Source organism: Cervus elaphus, chromosome 4 (assembly GCF_910594005.1).
Source record: "Cervus elaphus chromosome 4, mCerEla1.1, whole genome shotgun sequence".
Taxonomy (NCBI): Eukaryota; Metazoa; Chordata; class Mammalia; order Artiodactyla; family Cervidae; genus Cervus; species Cervus elaphus.
The window spans coordinates 30,309,983-30,333,161 of record NC_057818.1 but is presented as its reverse complement, the minus strand read 5'-3'; the positions used below and the strand labels follow the sequence as shown (position 1 = coordinate 30,333,161).

Below are 23,179 nucleotides of genomic sequence, written 5' to 3'. Positions count from 1 at the left end.
TTGGAAGGAAAGTTATGACCAACCCAGACAGCATATTAAAAAGCAGAGACATTAGTTTGCCAACAAAGGTCCATCTAGTCAAGGCTATGGTTTTTCCAGTAGTCATGTATGGATGTGAGAGTTGGACTATAAAGAAAGCTGAGCGCCGAAGAATTGACGCTTTTAAACTGTGGTGTTGAAGACTCTTGAGAGTCCCATGGACTGCGAGGAGATCCAACCAGTCCATCCTAAAGGAAATCAGTCATGGATATTCATTGGAAGAACTGATGCTGAAGTTGAAACTCCAATACTTTGGCCACCTGATGCGTGGAGCTGACTCATTTGAAAAGACCCTGATGCTGGGGAAAATTAAAGGCAGGAGGAGAAGGGGATGACAGAGGATGAGATGGTTGGATGGATTCACTGACTCAATGGACATGAGTTTGAATAAACTCTAGGAGTTGGTGATGGACAGGGAGGCCTGGCATGCTGCAGCCTATGGGGTCACAAAGAATTGGACACAACTGAGCGACTGAACCAAACTGAACTGAACTCCCTTAAAGACTCCATCCTCAAAGACAGCCACAATGGTGGAGCTGTAGGGGGTGGAGTCAGGGTTTCAACATATGAATTCTTGAGCTACACAAGTTTTCAGACTATAATAAACACTTATTATTTACTAAAGGAAATTTTTCTTATAAGGGTACTGAGGTACCTTTGAAAAAAGGTCATTTGATTTCCAATTCCAAATGATTCAAAGACTGAATATCAAGAGGAAATTCTTTCTAGAAACCAGAGAAGATACTTACTTGGATTAGGAGTCCTTTCCTGAATGTAGGGCTAAGTCATCCAATTTCCCCTCACTAAAACAGAATTCTGGTGTGTACCTCTTTAAATGATGGTGTTTCAGATATTTTAGAGCACTGTTTCTTCCTCTCTGAGTATTCTCTACTTGAATATAAGCATCCTCCATTTAGTGCTCATGTTACAGGATATGAGGCAGGTCCAGGGAAACTTGGAAACCATAAGTATTTCTCTTAAATTTCCATATAAGACCCTGGCTATATATTCTTTCCAATAGCCTGAAACTGAACCTTCTCACTGACTTATTTTGAACCATAATATAATCCTCTATGACAAAATAACATGAATGGAGATAAATATGAGTCCCACAAAATATGGCTAATGATTACTTGCTTATTCATTTATTCAGCAAATATTTGCTGAGTATTCATTATGCATCTTAAATTGGTTATTTGGTTCTTGGAAGTTCCCTAGTTCATTTCTGTATCCCCAGTGGTCTATCATATCCCCATTATGACAACATTATTTTGTGATGAGTGTTTTGATGAAATTGAAAAGGTTTTTAAAAGATTATATAACTAATTTATCTGGGGAGATTGGGGACAACTAGTAAAGGAAATTTTCCCCAAAGAAGTGATATTTAAGCACAGACATAAAGATTGCCTAAATATTAATAATTCAAATTAGGGCTAAGGAGGGATAGAGATATTACCAGGCATAAAAAAAGAGCAAGTATAAAAGCCCTGAAGACAAGACACTTAACTCAGAAAAGACCAGGAGGGCTAGAACAAAGAAAGAAGAGAGGCAAGACCAAATAAATGCAGGTTAAACAATGTGACTAACGTTGTTATAGGCATCTTTGTTCTGGGCCAAGTCCTGTGCTGGAGACCAAGAGTAGAGCTGTGACAAACGCTAGTCTCCCTCAAGGAGCTTAGAGTCTAGCAAGGTAATACACAAATGTATTGAATATTATCTATTTGTTTCTATAAAGTCAAGCTATTGCACAAAACTTCTCAGAGCTTAACTTTAAGATGGCTGCCTTTGCTACAGCTTCTAGCAATTTCCAGTAAAATTATCACAAGTGTTCTGGAATAACCCAGTAGCAAAACTAAGAATATAAGTAACTTTTAAAAAATGTATTTATTTATTTATTTGGCTATGCCAGGTTTTGGTTGCAGCATGTGGGATCTAGCTCCCTGACTAGGGATTGAACCTGGGCCCCCTGCGTTGGGAGCACAAGTCTTAACTACTGGACCACCAGGAAGTCCTCAAGTAGCTATTTTTATTCAAAATTATTCTGTTGTCAAAATCTGAAAGAAATTTCATACATAATGGCATAACTGCACTGTGCTTCTGAAAGCAAGCAAGTCTATGCACCTACTGTTTACCTGGCCCTTTCTTTATATTAATTTGGTGTGGACCTTGTATTACTCAGATAGGAGAAAGGAACCCAACTGTACCACTACTTAGGCATATTGTCATTTTAAGTATGCCTGGTGCTATTAGTCCCCCTTAACACCCTTTTGTGACCTTTCCTTCAATTGTTGGTCATAAACAGAAACAAAGGGGTGTGGAGTATGAAGCAAGGTTCTGAAAATGGAGTCATTCATCTTCCTTGGTATAAGGCTCATAAGCAAAACATTATAAAAGGATGAGGAAACAAGAAAATCCCTAACTGGGAAAAATAATAGGGAATATTCCACCTATTGAGAGTATCAGAGAACTAGGTGATAAGGTCGTTATGTTTCTATTTCAAGGCAACACAACTGCACTAGATGGGTAGCAGCTGGATACTAATCTATCCAGCTGGATATTAGTCCACACTAGAGAATTTAAGAGTCCACTCTCTTCTTAAATAAATCTTGACACAATATTGTTCTATATTTGTCAAACTCTGTAACTATATACTCAACTTCAAGAGATATAATTTAAAAAAATCATTATGTGTCTATGGACTTGCAGCAATCATTTCATCTTTTTCGTTTCATATATTTTCTAGCTTTATAAAATGTCTGTGTTTTCTCTCTAATAAGTCATTATCAAGGTATTATCCTCTTACATGTGTTATGCTCAAAAAGAAAAAAAAAATGCAGTAACTATAGTTAAGATAAAAAGCCACAGGATAGAGCAGGTTAAGTTTCCAAGACAACAAGATAATATAAAATGGAAATGCATCTACACATGAGGGACTGTAATGGAAGGTTTTTTAAATAACATAATAATATAACTGAAATCAAGTTTAGAGGTAGTGAACAGCTAAGTCCTTGATATGACTACTTTTCCCCTTTACATTGTTGTGAAGCAAATAAACGAAGAAAAAATTAAATTGAAAAAACTTAGAGTACACCTTTATAAACAGTGTCTTCAAATAAGCACCATCAATTATCTTAATGCTGAAAGTCAAAAGCTATTTTCTCTTTTTTTAATATCAAGATCAAGGTACAGGTGTGTACCATAATTTCTTATACTAAAAATTGTATTTGAGATTCTTGTTAGTATAGTAAGATAGAAGAAAATTCATATAGGCCTTAACCCTATAAGTATCCCTCTAAGCACTGCTATAGCTACATCCATTAAATTTTGATTGACTGCATTTCACTTATGTTGTCTCATATTTTTTTTAAATTTTCCTTTTGATCTCTTTATTAAGTCATTGGTTATTGAGGAATGCATTGTTTAATTTCCATATATTTGTGAGTTTCCTCCAATTATTTTCTATTATTGATATCCAATTTCATTCCATTATGGTCAGAGGATGCATTTTGTATTATTTATATCCTTTTAAATTTATGGAGGTTCATTTTATGGCCTAGCGTATGATACATAAGGCAGAATGCTCCATGTGTACTTGAGAAGAATATTCTGTTGTTTTTGGGTGGAGTATTCTATTAACATGTTAGGTATAGTGGATTCATACTGTTGTTCAAATCTTCTATTGCTTAGATATTTCTAACTAGTTGCTTTATCCATTACTGAAAGCATAATATTGAGATACCAAATCATTACTTTGGAAATCTTAGTTATTATATGCTCAACAATATGTTATGTATGCACAGTTCTATACAGTTGCTTTTTAAAAGTTAAGAAAAGAGAAAAACTATGCATTTATACTGTCTTCTATAACAACATAATTACTTCTCCTCATGCTCTTTTAGTGTGGAGTTGAATTACCATCTGGGGTTATTTGTTATTTGCTTTCAGTCTGAAGAACTTCCTTTCTTTTTCCTTTTAAGACATGTCTTCTCATGACAAATTCCCTCAATTTTTTGTTTATCCGGGAATATCTCTATGTCATTTTTTTTGAAAGACAGTTTCACTGAATATATGATTCTGGGTTGAAAGTTTTTGATTTGAGCATTTTAAATGTGCTAGCCTTCTTTCTTCTTGGGTCCACTGTTTCTATAAAAATTCAGTTGTTAATCTTGTTGAGGTTCCCTTGGAAGTGATGAGTCAACTTTCTCTTGCTTTCAGAATAGTCGTCTTGTCTTTTAGTTTCAGTATTTTTTTCTGTCTCTTAGTGAGTATCTTTGTGTTTACCTTGATTTTTGTTGATTTCTCAATGTGGAGACTAATGTTTCCAAAAAGTTTTGAAGTGTTTCAGTCGTATTTTTTTCCTTTCTTTGTCTCCTAGTATTTTCATTGCAGGTATATTGGTGCAATGTTGTACCATATATTTCTAGGGCTCTATTCATTTTTCTTTTTTTCCCTATATACTTCAGTTTGCAAAATTTCTATTGATCTATCTCCAAGTTCACTAATGCTTTCTTTTGCCAATTAAGATTTACAGTTTAGCTATTGTAATTTTTCATTTAGTTACTGTACTTTTCAACTCCGTAGCTTCCATTAAGTTCTTTTTAAAAAACAATGTCTCTCTCTTTATTTATATTCTCTACGATATGAGATCGTCATCATGCCTCCATTTCTTTCTTTAATGGTTTACTGTAGTTCATTGAACACATTTACAATGGTTTCTTAAAAGTCATTGTTTAACTTGCTCTCATGGAGCAAACCTGCTCCCATCTGCTTCCCCCCGCCCATCCCCACCCCCAGCGTATGGGTCATGCTTTCTTGTTTCTTTGAATGTCTTATAATCTTTTGTTGAAAACTGGACATGTTTAGAGAATATATCATAGTAACTCTGGATATTGACCCTTCAGCCAACACATGTTATTGCAGTTTGTTGATTTATTTGTTTAGTAACTGGCTGGATTATTTTAGTGAAGTCTGTTTTCCCTCTACAATGTTAAGCCTCTGATGGTTCACCTCAGGGGATCCCAGCCTTGGGTTTGCCCACAGTCACCACCACTGGCAGTGGTTTGGGCAGAGTTCTCTCTTTCCTTGACTACATCCAAGTTGTTAAACTTCCCTAGTTGCCAGATGCTTTCTGTATTGTTTTTAATTTAGAAATCATCTAAAGTGTTCTATAGACTAATCCAACCAAATCTGGGCTCCTTCAGAAGGGTATTTCCCTCAGTGTTTCAGAATCGTTCTGACCCAAGCAGGCTCCTCTCCAGCTCTTTTCTAGTTTCTAGGTTCCTAGGTTCTCTGCTTCCCAACTGAGGCAAAACATTGAGCCGCGGGCTTTGAAGCGGAGTTGGAGACTATGCTGTTTTTCTCGGAGTGACACGCCTACTTTAGGAGCGGGGCACTTGACGTGGGGGTACAGTAGCCTCAAGTCTTTTTGGCGTGGCTGTCCCAGTGTGAAACCACTGTCATAATTCAGGGCAAGCACAACGGATGCCCTGTATTCCCCGTGAAGTCTCGCCGAGGTAGAGCCTCTGCTGCCCCAGCAGGGGCGGCAAGGAAGCAAGGAACCCTGCCTGTCCACGCCGACTCGGAAGCTAGTCCGCCAGTAGGTGGCCAGGCGCAGGGTGGGAACTGGTGACTGCCGGCAACTGCCAGCGGCGGCAGGGAGCAAGCCCTGTGTTCTCGGCGGAAGCGGTCTGGGGTAGTGCCCACCTCACAGGGCTGAGGGAAGCGGGAAAGACGCTAGCTACCAGGCCCTGGTCGAAACACCGTGCTCGAGCCATTCCTACCAGGCTCTACTACGCCTCCTGAATCAATGCTTCTCTGTTTGGTGCCCTTCTCCAGACTATTTCCAGAGACGTTAGTTTGCTTAAATTTTATTTTATAAATTTTACAAACTGTAATTCCAGTTCCACTGTGGAATTCCCCACATTATCATGCTCCTCATATGTATCTGTGTGTTGAGATATATTCTTATAAGTAAAAAAAAAAAAAAATGTTTTAGAGGGTGACTGAAATTAAATCCAACATATAAAAGTTATGTTTTATACACTAGCAACAATGAGATGAAAATATAATATTAAAAAGGTAATAAGTACTAAAGCAACTATATATATATATATATATATATATATGACACTAAGTGTAAGGAAATATGTGAAAATCCCTTGCAGTTAAAATAAAAACATTTTAACATATAGTAAATTAAGAAAAACACAGTCTTGATATAGAAGACTAAAGTTGTCCATTCTCTTAATTTATTTACATCTTAATATAACTTCAAGTAAAACTCTTACAGGAATGTTCATGGAACTTGGTAATCTATTCTGCATTTGTCAGAGATTAGCAAATGAGCAAGAAAAACTGAAATATTCCTAAAGAAGAACATAATGGGAGAAACAAACATCATGATTTACTATAAATTTTTCATACATAGAAAGCATAGTATTGATACAAGATTAGAAAAACAGAGTCCTGGAACATAATAGACTAAAAGGATGAAGATACACAAAATTTTGATTTGTGAGAACTGAGAATTGAATGTCAGTGGGTAAGAGATAAATTACTCCACAATTAACCTTGGGAAAATCAATGATCAGTACAGAAAAATATCGATACCATCCAATTGCTTAAATGTGAAAGGCAACATTATGAAAAGTAATTTTTATGTAATTAATAATTTAAAAAATAAGGCTAAATTACTAATCATTAAAGAGACTGATAAAAATGACTACATTGAGATTAAAATTTTAATAAAATGAAAAGGCATCATATGTTTTAAAGAAATAAAGCAGAACTTTATTGAACATATTTGCAACATGGAATTTAAAAGAAATATGTATTTCAACTACCTGAATTTGAAGTATGTGGAACTGCTAACATTCAATGGCTTTTTTGGGGTGTAAAATAATGACAATTCAATTTGGCCTAATAAAATAATTAATAATAAATGTAAATACCAACTGAAAATATGGTAAAAATATTAATAGGCAAATAGGCAATTGACTTTGCCTGGAGGTAGCAGGTAAAAGTTATCATAAATGACCCATGGACTTCCTTTACTTAGTCAATAATTTTCTTTATATAGAAAGAGAGCAACATATGCAGATACCAGGAATAGTGAAAGAAAAAAATAAGTATGAATTGGGTCCAAGACCCATCAATACTTTTCTAAGTAATAAAGGAGATAGCTTTGTTCTGCAATGAGTAATACTCCTGCTGCAGTTTCTAAATTATCATTATAGATTGTTTAAAGAGAGACTGTGCAAAGATAGTTTTTCATATAAATAATGTTAACCACAAAAAGACAAAAGCCTCCATTGTAATTTTATTAATTGAATCTCAAAGAACAATTCCCATCTTCTGTTTTGAACTAAGGTATATGAAATCATCCACAAATATTCCTTGTACTAATTAACTGTACTCAAACTTGTCTCACACTTTCTGGAAATATAACACACACAGCTATATATTTGGTATCTGTTTTAAGATAATGTTCTCCTGCTTTTAGCTTACTGGCATTTCCTTCTATGTCATGCAAATAAAGATTACTAGATCATTTGGAATATCACTGCTTACTTCCACTAGAGATCTCTTTTCACTTTTCAAATCACTAAATAATGAGACACAATCAGAAATAACTTAGAAAAAAAATGTTAACTCAGATTTTTTTTTCTCTCTAACTGCTTACTATCAAGACACTGTAGGTCTGCATGTATCTTAAACAAAGCAAAGACAAATATAATTTATAAATTTATCTTAGGGAATGTCTGTCACATTTTTTGAATTCTGGTATTGGCTTCCCTGGTGGTTCAGATGGTAAAGAATCTGCCTGCAACACAGGAGACCTGGGTTCGATCCTTGGAGGAGGGCATGGCAACCCACTCCACTACTCTTGCCTGGAGAATCCCCATGGACAGAGGAACCTGGTGGGCTATAGTCCATGGGGTTGCAAAGAGTCAGACACAGCTGAGCGGCTAAACATAGCACAGCACATTGTACTACATGATACAGAAGATTTAACACATTTACATAAAAATCATTTGAGTGGAATGTCTATCTGTTCATGTATTTGAGTATTCTGGAAATTGCTGGGACATCTATGACTAGGAACTATACGACAATGTTTTGGAATGTCTGCCTTAAAATGTAACAATGAGGCAGACAAACGTTCTGGGGTCTGCAAACTTGTCAATATTTGAAAAAATCCCACTGAAATAATCATTTTGCCCAAATAGTACTGCACACATTGATCAAAGTTACATTTATCTGTTTTTGGCTTGAATATCAGTATGAAATAATCAGTCTTCCCATCTGAATAGCCCTATGACTTTCATTAATTGAAATGAGAAAACAGACTAATAATATATATATATGTGTGTGTGTGTGTATACATATATATACATATATAGCTACAGTTCATGGCATAGGGATGAATGACAACAAAAAGTTTGGGGTGAAATTTTGAGATTCACAGGGCTACCATGGGACCAATCACTTCTCACTAGTCAGTTCTACTTTGAACTGAAGTATGCCCTTAAGTGTCCTTAAGTGTTGCTCCAGATAAACAGTATACATTTCCATATAATTTATACATGAAAAATGGATCACCTGCTCCTATGACTTCTCATTTAATTCTTATTTGTGTAACCACTACAGGTCTCCTCTACAGAATTTTAAAATATGTGGCATATCTCCTCCAATTGGCAGTAAATTGGACTTTTGTTGTATATTAATGTAAATGCTCTAGAGCATAAATGACTCTTTTTATATTAATAGGTACCTGTGGGAATCAAGTGTACAATACGTTTTGTATGCCATACTGTCATAAAGTCTATCTTGTAACACAAAGCTTTCAAATATGGCTTTCAAATGTGGTGAAATTATAGTCTAGTTTTCATTGTCACGATAAAGAACATTAAACTTATTTATGGGGACTTCGGATAATTTGTGTTCTATGAAAGGACACTTGAAGATTATTTTTGCAAGAGAAATCCTTTGCATTTACAAGGTGAGGGTAAAGCTCCATTAGTTTATCCTGAGGCCATCATCATTAAACCTGTTAGGGTGTGTACGGCATGCCAATTGGGAAAATGGGAAGAGGGAAGAAGAAGAGAGCAAGAGTGGTTCAGTGGAGTTGGGATTGTCATGAAGAGTGCAGAGGATTTATGAGCTAGAAAAACAAGTGGTGTTCAGGCAGCCATTTTGAAATGATGCAAACTATTTTAATTTTCATTTTTCCAGATAATTCCCTCAGCATTTTGGCAAAGCATAATGGATTCAACCGCCAGAAGCAAGAAGTCTATCTTTTACCAATCATAATCAGTGACAGTGGGAATCCTCCTCTGAGCAGCACTAGCACCCTGACCATCCGGGTCTGTGGCTGTAGCAGTGATGGCGTTGTCCAGTCTTGTAATGTTGAAGCTTACGTACTTCCGATTGGACTCAGTATGGGTGCCTTAATCGCCATATTAGCGTGCATCATTTTGCTGCTAGGTAGGTACTTTCTTCATAGGCTAATGGTCACCATTTTTCTGGTTCATAAGTGACTGTAAATAAGGACAGAAAACCCTAACTCGACCTAGAAAATCCTAGTCAACATTCTTTGGAAGAAAAACTCTTTTCCACTTCTCCAAGCTTTGAGGTCACCAAGAGGGAAAAAAGGAGTGTAATAGTAAATGTCCAATTGGAGAGAAATGTTCATTGCTTTTTTCAATTCCATCACCCGTGAAAAGATAAACTACGAATAATGGTGGTGGAAGTGGGGATGGACCTTTATGTGGTTACAACAGCAACTGTTATATAAAAAGACCCACAGAGCTTCTGATGTACACCAGTTTACTTCAAGAGAGGGCTTTCATACGGCCAAAATACTGTTTTATCTAAATAGTATATGGGTTGGGTTGCTGAATCCATCCAATCACAAAATTTGGTGAGATAAGATGAAAGCAAGCAAACAAACAAAAAATACCTTTTCCTCAAAATTGCATTGTGTTTCTCAGATAGTTTTCTTGATACTAAAATCAAATTAAGATGAAGACTACAAATTAAAAAAAAACATTTTTGTAACTTTTCTGCTAAAGAATTCAATTATAAAAATGATATTAGACAGTAAGAAAACACACAAAAGGGAAATTATTCATACATCTTATCCTGCCCTTGGAAAAAGGTTATGTCAGTTACTACCTTTCTGGTTACATCAGTTCTGCTCACCCAGTATCTTGTACTGAGCATCATTTCCTTCCACATTTGATGCCATTAGCCCAAGTTTGATTTGGCTGATCTGGCTAGTTTTTTTTTTTGTTTGTTTGTTTTTTAAATGCATTCCTCTCCCTTTCCCCACCTTTAGTTCTACTTTACCCCAGGTAATGGAAAGCTAGCACTTGCCCATTCAAAGCTGACATTCACCTTAATATAGCACTTTGTCTGTGAATGGACATTACTTTATTGGAAACAGTCCTGAAGAACTGATTAGAAAAACACAAAACATACTCGATTTGATCTATTCAGCTCCTTTTTCTTTATACAAGAGAGGCACAGAGTCAAAAAATATTGAACAACCTGCCCAAGACACACAGCAAGTTAGTCAAGCTATCTGTGCTGTTTTGTGTTTTGTGTTATTCACTCCAGAGCTCCCAGTGGTAGTAAATGTAGCCTTCACCATGAATAGATGCAAACTTGTTATTTTAACCCAGCTTCTTCATCACCATTCAATAAATAGAAGCAACCTAGAATAACATTCACTCAAAATTCTGCCCATACTTCAGACAGGCGTTTCACTTAATTCCCAAATGAATGCATGAAAGGTACATGTTCATAAGTTTTTTTTGTTTGTTTATGCATTTTTTTCCATTTATTTTCATTAGTTGGAGGCTAATTACTTTACAATATTGTAGTGGTTTTTGCCATACATTGATATGAATCAGCCATGGATTTACATGTATTCCCCATCCTGATCCCCCCTCCCACCTCCCTCTCCACCCAATCCCTCTGGACAGTATGGTACTGGCACAAAGACAGAAATATAGGTCAATGGAACAGAATAGAAAGCCCAGAGATAAATCCACAAACCTATGGACACCTTATCTTTGACAAAGGAGGCAAGAATATACAATGAAAAAAAGACAACCTCTTTAACAAGTGGTGCTGGGAAAACTGGTCAACCACTTGTAAAAGAATGAAACTAGAACACTTTCTAACACCATACACAAAAATAAACTCAGAATGGATTAAAGATCTAAATGTAAGACCAGAAACTATAAAACTCCTAGAGGAGAACATAGGCAAAACACTCTCCGACATAAATCACAGCAGGATCCTCTATGACCCACCTCCCAGAATATTGGAAACATGTTTTTAAATAATGCCCCTTGCTCAACATATACGATGTGTTACTTGTGAAATTATATGTCTGTCTGGCTACTTGTTATTTTGTGTTTTTCCTACAGTCATCGTGGTGCTGTTTGTAACTCTGCGGCGACACAAAAATGAGCCACTCATTATCAAAGATGATGAAGATGTGAGAGAAAACATCATTCGCTATGATGACGAGGGAGGAGGGGAAGAAGACACAGAGGCTTTTGACATTGCAACTTTACAGAACCCAGATGGAATTAATGGATTTTTACCCCGTAAAGATATTAAACCAGATTTGCAGTTTATGCCAAGGCAAGGGCTTGCGCCAGTGCCGAACGGTGTTGACGTGGATGAATTTATAAACGTGCGGCTACACGAGGCAGATAACGACCCCACAGCCCCGCCATATGACTCCATTCAGATTTATGGCTATGAAGGCCGAGGGTCCGTGGCTGGCTCCCTCAGCTCTTTGGAGTCCACCACCTCAGACTCGGACCAGAATTTTGACTACCTCAGTGACTGGGGTCCGCGCTTTAAGAGACTGGGTGAACTCTACTCTGTCGGTGAAAGTGACAAAGAAACTTGACAGTGGATTATAATAAATAAATCAAAGGGACCTGAGCATTCTGTAATATTCTAGGGTCACTCCCCTTAGATACAACCAATGTGGCTATTTGTTTTAGAGGCAAGTTTAGCACCAATCATCTATAAACTCGACTACATTTTACTGTTGAACCAAAAAGTTAATAATAAAAATAAAAAAGTATATGTTAGGAGGTTATAAATCTTGTGGAGTGTGAATTAAAGTATGTGGAGTGTCTAGAAGTCTTTGGATATTTGATATTTACCTGACCACCAGAGACAAAGATTGGGATCCTGGCTCCTCCTTAGAGGAATGGCATATAAAGAGGAAAAAATCAAAATTAAAAAGGTGCTTTCTTAGAAAAATGGACCTGCAAGAAATTTGCTGCTGATACGTGTCTTCTGCGAGGATTTTTATAAATGCAAATGGTTTTTTCCCCTTCACCTGTAAGGATCCCTCCACTAATGATAAAGCAATACTTGGTCTGCTGTACATTCTGACTTTTTGGAGTTTTGGGAGGCCTCCTAGATTATACGGTACGCTGACCATACATTGTACATAATTGTTGGCCCCACTCATCAGAGACAGAATAGCATCTTTAAATATTGTGTCGAGCCTTAAAATATTCATGTTTGTAATCCATTCCAGGGTGGGGACTGCCAGCTCAGCAGTGGGAGGAGAGAAATCTCATTCGAATGGGCCTGTTCTCTGGAAACAGGATTACTCTTTCCCTCCAGTTCACCTTCTCCCACAAGGACACAAAGAGAAACTGTGTCACACAGTGGACTACATAAGAGGCAGATGGTTTTACTGCTAGCGCGTGAATTTATTTGTTTAATCCTCGAAATAAATATTTTATTGATGTCCATTAATGCTTTTATTTATTAAGGCTGGTAATTTATAGATTAAGGGACTATATGAAAAAAAACTAAATTATATCCATTAATAATCCTTTAGATTGTTTTATATAAATATATATACAATGAATGTTTAATACATGTACATTTTGATGAGATGAGTATGGCAGGCAATATTATCAAAGGGAAGCTAATAGTCTCTTTAGAGTAGAAAGTGTTATTGTGACTGGTGATGGCAGGAGCAGCATTTTCCCAGAGAAACTTTTGGACTGTTTTCTATTTTGTTCATAATCCTAGTATTTGGTGTTTTTACAACAAGCACAAACATCTGAAAGTATATTGATTCATGTGAATATTTAAACTCTAGACTTTTAGATATCTACATAATGCCCTGCCCAATAAACATGCTTCAAGTTGACCCCACTGTTTTAGAGCAGGAACTGATTTGTACATAATTTTACTGCTTCTGTTTTTAGCACTTCTCTCCCTGATCTTCATGATGATGCACAGAACGTCTTAGACTCCAAAACAGAACTGCACTAGAAGATGTGAGCATATTCAATTTGTAATGCAAACCTGCCATTTAGGAGTAGAAAATGTATGATAAAACTCAAGTACTACATGCAGATCATTTTAATTTTCTACTTTGCTTTAACGCAATATTGTTTATTTACTCCATGTATTGTATTCAGAGAAACTCCTGTATTGTTTCCTACTTTGTGAAATATATTTTTATAAATACCTTTGTTGTCATCACTTTTTTTTCCCAATCAGATGGAGATTGAATAACAGAGTCATCAACTCTAACTAGAATTCTAGAATGTTCAACAAAACCATCCCACGGATCACTTTTTATTTTAAGGGTCTTTATTATAAAGAACCAGAGATGAGAAATGGCTTGGTGGTGATCACACAGGAAGATACCAACAGGGACATTAAAGGAACATGGGCAGGAACATGGTATAAGTTAAGGCTAGTTCAGCTCCACTAGTTGGGGTCCTCCTGGAAACAAGCGCTAAAGCGGAGTTAGGAGTAAAAGGTAAAAGGAAGGAAACAGGATTGTGCGGGGAACTTTTCCAGACAAGGATGCAGATTTTAAAACGTCAGAGCGAGGAGATTAGGAAGAAGGATTTGGCAAGAGGACCTTAGACTGCAATGCAGACCTGACAAACTGGGAGTTTGTCAGACAGATAGGGAGTTCTGAGGGGGTCCTGTAAGAGGACTCTCTCATTGGGCAAAAACAACCTCCAGTTCCCTTGCTACCTCAGTCATTGGCTTGGGGTTGCCTGAGAGAAGCAGCGTTTTAGCTGGAAATCCAAAGGCACCAAATTCTGGATTGACTACATGGTGATTTAAAATGTTTAAATAGGGCTTCCCTGGTGGCTCAAACGGTAAGAATCTGCCTGCAATGTGGGAGACCTGGGTTCAATCCCTGGGTTGGGAAGATCCTGGAGGAGGAGAGCTTGGCAACCCACTCCAGTATTCTTGCCTGGAGAATTCCACGGACAAGAAGCCTGGCAGGCTACATTCCATGGGGTCGCAAAGAGTTGGACATGACCGAGCAACTAAATATTTAAATATTACACTTAGAATTTACAACCCCCGAGTGCTCAGCAACTTAACCGACCCCTTACTGAGTTTCTTTGCCTGAGAATAGTTTATCTTTAGTACTTATCACTTTGACTATTGAACTCTTTTTCTTGAGGTCAAAATGATGACCTAAAGTGACTTTCAAATACACTAGGACTTGGCACAGTGACTAAAACAAATACTTGGTAAATGTAGATCATTAGTCATTGTAGTAGTAATAAAAATTAATATTCTGATGATGTCACACATTCTAATCCAAGGTGAGATTACTACTTCAGTTACCTCTTGCATACTAGTCTCATTTCTAGTGTACTTTTCAGTGAAATGGCATAGGTTATAGGCATATAAACGTGTCTAACAAAAATTACACTATTTTTCAGGAATATAACATGCAAATCCTCAGATCTTGCCAATAAATAAATAATCTTCATAGGGTGATTTTCATGGGCAGGAGATATTATTTGGTATACAGGTTGCTCAATCTTATCTCAAAATTTACTTTGCCCAAGAAGAGAGAAAGAAAGTATGGTTTTATTGTTGATTTTCTTTGCCACTATTATCCTGACACTTTGTGCTTAAAATCCCATTTAAGGTTTTATAATATGGGATCAAGTAAATTATACCATATTCATGTAAGGCTGAACTACACTTTTAGAGTACCCCAAATTTAAATAAGTATGGGCTTCCAGGGTGGCTCAGTGGTAAAGTATCCACCTGACAATTCAGGAGAGGTGGGTTCGATCCCTGGGTTGGGAAGATCCCCTGGAGGAGGAAATGGCAACCCACTCCGGTGTTTTTGCCTGGGAAATCCCATGGACAGAGGAGCCTGGCAGGCTACAGTCCATGGGGTCTCAAAGAGTCAAACATGACTGAGCGAGCATGCATGCAACCATGACTTTAAATAAAGATCTGAAGAATACATACACACACGCACACTCCTACATTGACTTAAAGTACTTTTTACTTTAGCAGTCACTTTACTTTAGCTAAAACTTCCTCCATCAAGAGGTTGATGGTGTTTTCAAACTTTTAGGATTTGAGTATACCAAAGTGACTAGTTTTGTCTCTGTGCATTTTTTGTCACCATAATATTGTCACTGTAATACTGTAGGCAAAGAGCTGACTCACTGGAAAAACCCTGATGCTAGGAAAGATTGAGGACAGGAGGAGAAGGGGGCGACAGAGGATGAGATGTTTGGATGGTACCACCGACTCAAAGGACATGAGTTTGAACAAACTCTGGGAGATGGTGAAGGACAGGGACGCCTGCAGTGCTGCAGCTCGTGAGGTCACTAAGAATCAGTCACAACTTAGCATCCGAACAACAAAGTTTTGTCTCTGTGTGTGGTTTTTCTATTGCAGCACTACTGACATATGCCTTACATATACATGTGTAGTTATTTTGCAAATGAAATGCTTATTCAGTCCATAGGCATTTTAATGTCTATAGATCGTTATTGTGTTCTAAGCATTAGATTACCTCCCCCCCCTTCTTTAAATTTATCCCACTCAAGGGTTCTCTAAATATTGGAGAAGAACCAGTGAGTTGAAGCCAAGTGAGACAAAATTATCTCCCGCTGCCTACTTCACAATTCAAGGTTCCTGCCTGGGAACTGAGGCATCCCTGGGTGACTGAACACCACATGGGATCAATTCAGCCTCAACCTTGTTCACTATTTGATCAAATCAAATTGCAGAAATTTCTTTTAAACATACATACATGTACACTAAAGAGTATTGAGGCAATTCTTTATAATAATATCTTATGAGTACTGTAATAAGACTTAAAAGTTTGTACTAATAATAGGATTATTAAAACATGCTAGAAATAAAATCCAAGTGTTAGAATTGCCATTTATTACATTTAAAGTCACTAAGTTGTGTCTGACTCTTTGCGAACCCATGGACTATAGAGTCCATGGAATTCTCCAGGCCAGAATACTGGAGTGGGTAGCCTTTCCCTTCTTCAGGGCATCTTCCCAACCCAGGGATTGAACCCAGCTCTCCCACATTGCGGGCGGATTCTTTACCAGCTGAGCCATAAGGGAAGCCCAAGAATACCGGGGTGGGTAGCAGTGCCATGCAGAATTGTTATTTCTAGGATATAAACTTTACAGTAAAGTGTCTTGCAGAAGTGTGTGGGTGAGTGTTCATATGTATACAAAATAAAACTTAGATTCACTGACATTACCAGTGAAACAAGAATGCTTAGAAAGAGCCAAATGTGTCTTTGGGAGAGTTTGCTTAATCAGATGCTTAAAGTAAGACAAGTCTCTGCGTGAAACTTGGAAATCTCCTAGGAACAGCCAGATTCCACACTGAGACCCAACAGAGTTCTGGGCTATGCTGTATTTTGGAGAAGGAAAAGCAGGTGCTGAGAGCTAAGTAGCCAATTACTCTTTATAGCCACATAAGGACTGGAGGCAAGTAGGCCTTTCCAACAAGTTGTATTATGCGATCACTGGCTTTGCAGGGAATCTCACGAATGTATAACCTTCTGATTGCCTTTTTGATTGAAAGTTCCATCTGAGATCAAGGCAGTGCAACCAGTAATAAGATTTCAAAAAATCCCATCACTGGCACTGTTGGAAAGGCTGAGCATGACTGAAATCCCATCATTGTCAGTCAAAAAATAAGGTAACAGTGGGCATCAATGTAAAAGCTATATAAATGCACAATTTAAACATGAATATCAACATCAAAAGACAATATATATATATATACACACATATATATTTATATACACAGATATCTTCAAGTTTTTAGAAATAAATTTATATTTGCAACTTTTCTTCTCACAATCACATACTACCAAAAACCTGGAGTGATGGCTTTTTTGTTTTTCTGAACCTGACTTTGAAAGAAATTGTACAGAAGGTAAAGGATTTTTAAAGGCTGGTTTTCATTTAAGAACGAAATAATGACCGTGATACCTGAAATTAGAATGAAATGCATAACATTGTGAAGTTGGATTAGATATTTTTTAAATTGTGTTTCTGTGGAGACAATAACTGTAGAACATATTTCACAAGAAATGTAGTTTTCAATGTATTTTAAAATTTTCCTCTATTCCAATACTTTGTTTTTTGCTATACAAAGTACCTTTGCAAAGTTACTCAGTTGACCAAATGGTGCTGCATGTATTATTGTCATTGTAGTTATTGCTCTTTATGATGATTATTCTATCTGTACCAGGGTTTATTTTCATTATTTTCTTCTTAGTCAACACACATCTGTATATCACCTGGTGTAATTTCTGTTGTTGTTATTGTTTATCTGATGTACTTTTGACATTAAAGATATTCTAGTCCCAGTATTTCCCACCCAATGCTAGTATTACAGAGGTCATGCCATTTAAAATCCCCCTGATCTGATGGTCTATCTAAAAGGAAAGAGAAATGTGTCTCCTATGAACACTGAGCATCATGCTGCTCAATAACTGGGCTATGTAGCTGATATGGAAAGTTATATGAGATGGCATCGCCGAATGATTTATTTACAAAAAATTGCCAAATGATTTATTTATTTATAAAAGTTTATTTATAAACTTTATATTTTACAAATTTATTTATTTATTTCCTTTATGTATAAAAAAATGAGCACATGAATCTGCCTAAGCTAATTTTTGAAGCATGGTCTTGTAAACAGTTATTTGCATCTAGCTTTAAACTTAGGTTGGTCTGACACTAAAGCCCATGCCTTTCTTTCTTTTTAAAATTGTTATATTCCTTTTATTTATTTATTTTTTAAATTTTGTATTGGGGTATATCCAATTAACAAACAAACAGCAAAGGGACTTGGAGATATATACATATCTGTATCCATTCTCCCCCCAAACTCCCTTCCCATCCATGCTGAAACATAACACTGAGCAGAGTTCCCTGTGCTATATAGTAGGTACTTGTTGGTTATCCATTTTAAATATAGCAGTGTGTACATGCCCATCCCAAACTCCCTAACTACCCTTTCCCTCCATCATTACCCCAGGCAACCATAAATTCGTTTTCTAAGCCTGTGACTCTGTATCTGTTTTGTAAGCAACCTCATTTGTATCATTTCTTTTTATATTCCACACATAAGAGATGTCATATGATATTTCTCCTTCTCTGTCTGACTTACTTCACTTGGTATAATACTCTCTAAGTCCATTCATGTGGCTGCAAACGTAAAGCCCATGACTTTCGACTAAAAAACACTCTCTGTGATTATAACATGAGGCTTGTAATGACAAGAAATAGTAACTGAGTTATACACAGCGATATGGGAAAAACTGAGGAGGGAAAAAGTGACTCTAAACGGAAAGTCTACAAGGAGAAGTTTTCAAATAAGATGAGACCCAAAGAATGGTTGCAACAGTGCACAAAGCTTTTCAAAGACCAACAAACACTAAGAGGGGGAAGCTATCAAAAGATCACATTGATAGATTACTGGCATCTTTATGGACACTCAAGTTTATAAGAATTCTGTTTGCCTAAATGGCAGCATGTTTTGGGGACAAGCAAAATGAGGCTCAGTGATGTCTTAAGGGATTTTTCTTGGTTAAAATTACACACCTAATAAGTGAAAGAGGCAGGAATCAAACTCTGATCTTCTAGCTCATTACCAAGACTGGGAAGTTGTGATGTTTGTGCATGCTTCCTTCCCCTTTATTTGTAGTAGTTCCATCTGGGTTGCAAGGCTAGTAGGCATCCACTGGAGGAACTGGTATTCGGTTTTCTCTTCCCCCAACTCAAGTTACCTGCCATCATGATATACATCTTGAGGGGAAGTATTCTCTCTCACAGGTTTCTTTATTATTAGTAGATCATAGATACCTCTATTATTATCCACAGATGACAGAAGAAGAGTTGTATGCTGTCTGAGGAGGAAAACTGTAGAAAACAAAAGTTTCAACAAATGCAGAGATTCAGACAAGAAAACAAAATGAACGGCCACTGAGGGTAAATCTGAATTCTTCAGGTCTCCTCTGTGCATGCAAAAATATCCAGGGCCACTCTGGGACTCCCCGTAAAAATGAGCCAGGGTTTAACAACCATGGTCTAACTGAACACAACCGGAGTCACCGGCATCCTTCTCTCCCTAATCTGTGCATTCACTCATTATCACTTCACCAATTCTTTTTTCTGATTTTCTTTAATTCAGCCTCTAAAGTTTGAAAACTATTCCATACTGGTCAAGTCTAATTGTTGCATTATTGAATGGACTATCTAGGCTCAAGCACAGAGCTACAAATAACCATATTGCAAATAAACTTTAAAAAAGAATATCTTTCTAAATTCCTTTATAAAATATGTGCTAGATCCTATAATCATAGAGCACTTGCCTTGCCTTTCCAAGACATAGAGTCTAACTGGATAAATTACAGAAACAAATAAATAATAAAACATTGGATTTGTCTATGCTGTGCAAAAGGTGAACAGGCAGTTCTATGAAAGTTCAGAGAAATAAATCTAACCCTGCCAAAGTTCAGTCTCCTGCTAGAGACAATGTTACAGTGAGTCTTGAATAGAGCAGATCAGTACACTGGGAGCATCAATAAGTAAGATCAGGTCAGGTCCAGGCACTTGAAAATGAATTGTGCTGCTGGGATAAATCTCTCAAAGGACTTTACTGCTAGTGCTTTTTACCATATGAAATTCTCCATATGACAAAACTTCTAATATCCCTATTTATTTTACAAATGCACACCTAAGATTTGCCACTAATCTGAGTGCTAGGAATACAGCAGTAAATAGGATGGGGTATGTGAGGGGTATGTTTCTTCAAAGACTTGATGGTATAGAAGAAATGTAAGTAGAAAAAAAGAAAAGAGAAAGATGACGCGACAGAACATAAAGTGAATGGAACACTGAACATTATCTATAGGATGGATGGAGTGATACTTGAGTTGCTATATGAAGTCACCAAGATAAGAACAAACTACATTACGGTCCAAGGAAAAGCTTGCGTTTGTTGTTCTGCTGCACTAAATCAATGGGCTAGAAATGATTAGGATACAGAGACCACAGCAGAAGAGGGGGAGAGTGACAATATGCTATGGAGTGTTGGGCAGAGACCATATTACACAAGTCCTTTTCAACCAGGATAAGGAGCTCAGATTCACTTTACATCAAAGAGGAGGTGACTGAAAGGATCTAAAGGTAAAGAATGACATGATATGGTTTATATTTTTAAAAGATCACTCTGGTTCTGGCATGGAAATGGGATTATAAAAAATGAAAGCAGAAACCCGGATAGGAGATTGCTGCAGTGGTTCAAGCAAGAGATTGTCTTCACTTTGACAACTGAAGTGGTCAACGGATACTTAAAGTGAGCCCTACTGTTTTTGACCTGAATAACTATGTTATGGGCGAGGCCATTTACAGAGAACTGGGATGACTCAGAGATGACCTGGTTTTCAAAATAGACATCCTGATTCCACTAATCATCCATAAGAGAAGAGATGACAGAATTTAGAGCCCTGTAAAAATCCCTACAGGGAGTACATAAAGGACCTTCTAGAAAATGTTACTATACTTTTATTCTTCTATAGATTAATATCTTCTATATGCACGCTAAGTCATTTCAATCATGTCCAACTCCTTGTGATTCTATGGACTGCAGCCGCCAGGCTCCTCTGTCCATGGGATTTTCCAGGAAAGCATACTGGAGTGGGTTGCCATTTCCTTCTCCAGGGTATCTTCCCAACCCAGGGATTGAACCTGTGTCTCCAGCATCTCCTGCACTGCCAGGCCGGCTCTTTACCACCAATGCCACTTGGGAAGTTCCATATATCAATACACAAATGACGTGATTAGTCTCAAGCAGAAGAAATCTGGCCAGTCTGATTATTTTATTTTTTTAGTTTTCTAGAAATGGAGAAAAGGAAAATAAAAAGGTTCCATATTAGTGAGTTCACTCTTGGATGGAGTATTATGGATTCAATGACAAGAAACATTTCTTAATGGAGTGATATCCTGAAATGTTTACCTATGATTATCTTAAAGCAGGGAAAAGGGCACATGTAACTTTATATTAAAAACATAATCCATTGTCCAGGACATCCCTAGGTGTGTCCTTTTCTTTGGAGTGGATAGGGAAGAAACATTTTGGTCTTTGTGACTTAGCTATGATTAAAAATATATATGGAAGTGATGGAATTCCAGTTGAGCTATTTCAAATCCTAAAAGATGATGCTGTGAAAGTGCTGCACTCAATATGTCAGCAAATTTGGAAAACTCAGCAGTGGCCACAGGACTGTAAAGGCCAGTTTTCATTCCAATCCCAAAGAAAGGCAATGCCAAAGAATGGCAATGCCAAAGAATGTTCAAAATACCGCACAATTGCACTCATCTCACACGCTAGTAAAGTAATGCTCAAAATTCTCCAAGCCAGGCTACAGCAATACGTGAACTGTGAACTTCCAGATGTTCAAGCTGGTTTTAGAAAAGGCAGAGGAACCAGAGATCAAATTGCCAACATCTGCTGGGTCATCAAAAAAGCAAGAGAGTTCCAGAAAAACATCTATTTCAGCTTTATTGACTATGCCAAAGCCTTTGACGGTGTGGATCACCACAAACTGTGGAAAATTCTGAAAGAGATGGGAATACCATACCACCTGACCTGCCTCTTGAAAAACCTGTATGCAGGTCAGGAAGCAACAGTTAGAACTGAACATGGAACAACAGACTGGTTCCAAATAGGAAAAGGAGTACGTCAAGGCTGTATATTGTCACCCTGCTTATTTATCTTAAATGCAGAGTACATCATGAGAAATGCTGGGCTGGAGGAAGCACAAGCTGGAATCAAGATTGCCAGGAGAAATATCAATAACCTCAGATATGCAGATGACACCACCCTTGTAGCAGAAAGTGAAGAAGAAGAACTAAACAGCCTCTTGATGAAAGTGAAAGAGGAGAGTGAAAAAGTTGGCTTAAAGCTCAACATTCAGAAAACTAAGATCATGGCATCTGGTCCCATCACTTCACAGCAGATAAATGGGGAAACACTGGAAACATTTGCTGACTTTATTTTTTTGGGCTCCAAAATCACTGCAGATGGTGATTGCAGCCATGAAATTAAAAGATGCTTACTCCTTGGAAGGGAAGTTATGACCAAGCTAAACAGCATATTAGAAAGCAGAGACATTACTTTGCCAACAAAGGTCCATCTAGTCAAGTCTATGGTTTTTCCAGGAGTCATGTATAGATGTGAGAGTTGGACTATAAAGAAAGCTGAGTATTATAAACAGTGCTGCGATGAACATTGGGGTACACGTGTCTCTTTCAGATCTGGTTTCCTCAGTGTGTATGCCCAAGAGTGGGATTGCTGGGTCATATGGCAGTTCTCTTTCCAGTTTTTTAAGGAATCTCCACACTGTTCTCCATAGTGGCTGTACTAGTTTGCATTCCCACCAACGGTGTATTTTCTCCACACCCTCTCCAGCATTTATTGCTTATAGACTTTTGGATAGCAGCCATTCTGATCGGTGTGTAATGGTACCTCATTGATGTTTAGAGAGAACAGCATCAAAACATGTATATTATCAAGGGTGAAACAGATCACCAGCCCAGGTTGGATGCATGAGACAAGTGCTCAGGGCTGGTGCACTGGGAAGACCCAGAGGGATGGGATGGGGAGGGAGGAGGGAGGGGGGATTGGGATGGGGAACACATGTAAATCCATGGCTGATTCATGTCAATGTATGGCAAAAACCACTACAATATTGTAAAGTAATTAGCCTCCAACTAATAAAATAATTGAGGGAAAAAAAAAAAAGAAAGCT

General features: G+C 37.4%; 1 protein-coding gene across 1 annotated transcript in view; it reads left to right on the top strand.

The window, feature by feature from the left end:
* CDH8 (cadherin 8) overlaps window positions 1-13,566 on the top strand; it is a 390,981-nt gene extending 377,415 nt beyond the window's left edge. Inside the window, exons 11-12 of the mRNA XM_043898638.1 lie at window positions 9,274-9,525; window positions 11,478-13,566. Of these exons, the coding sequence (XP_043754573.1) occupies window positions 9,274-9,525; window positions 11,478-11,971 (746 nt within the window). The 3' untranslated portion in view covers window positions 11,972-13,566. The remainder of the gene's footprint in view (window positions 1-9,273; window positions 9,526-11,477) is intronic.
* The last annotated feature ends 9,613 nt before the right edge of the window (window positions 13,567-23,179 follow it).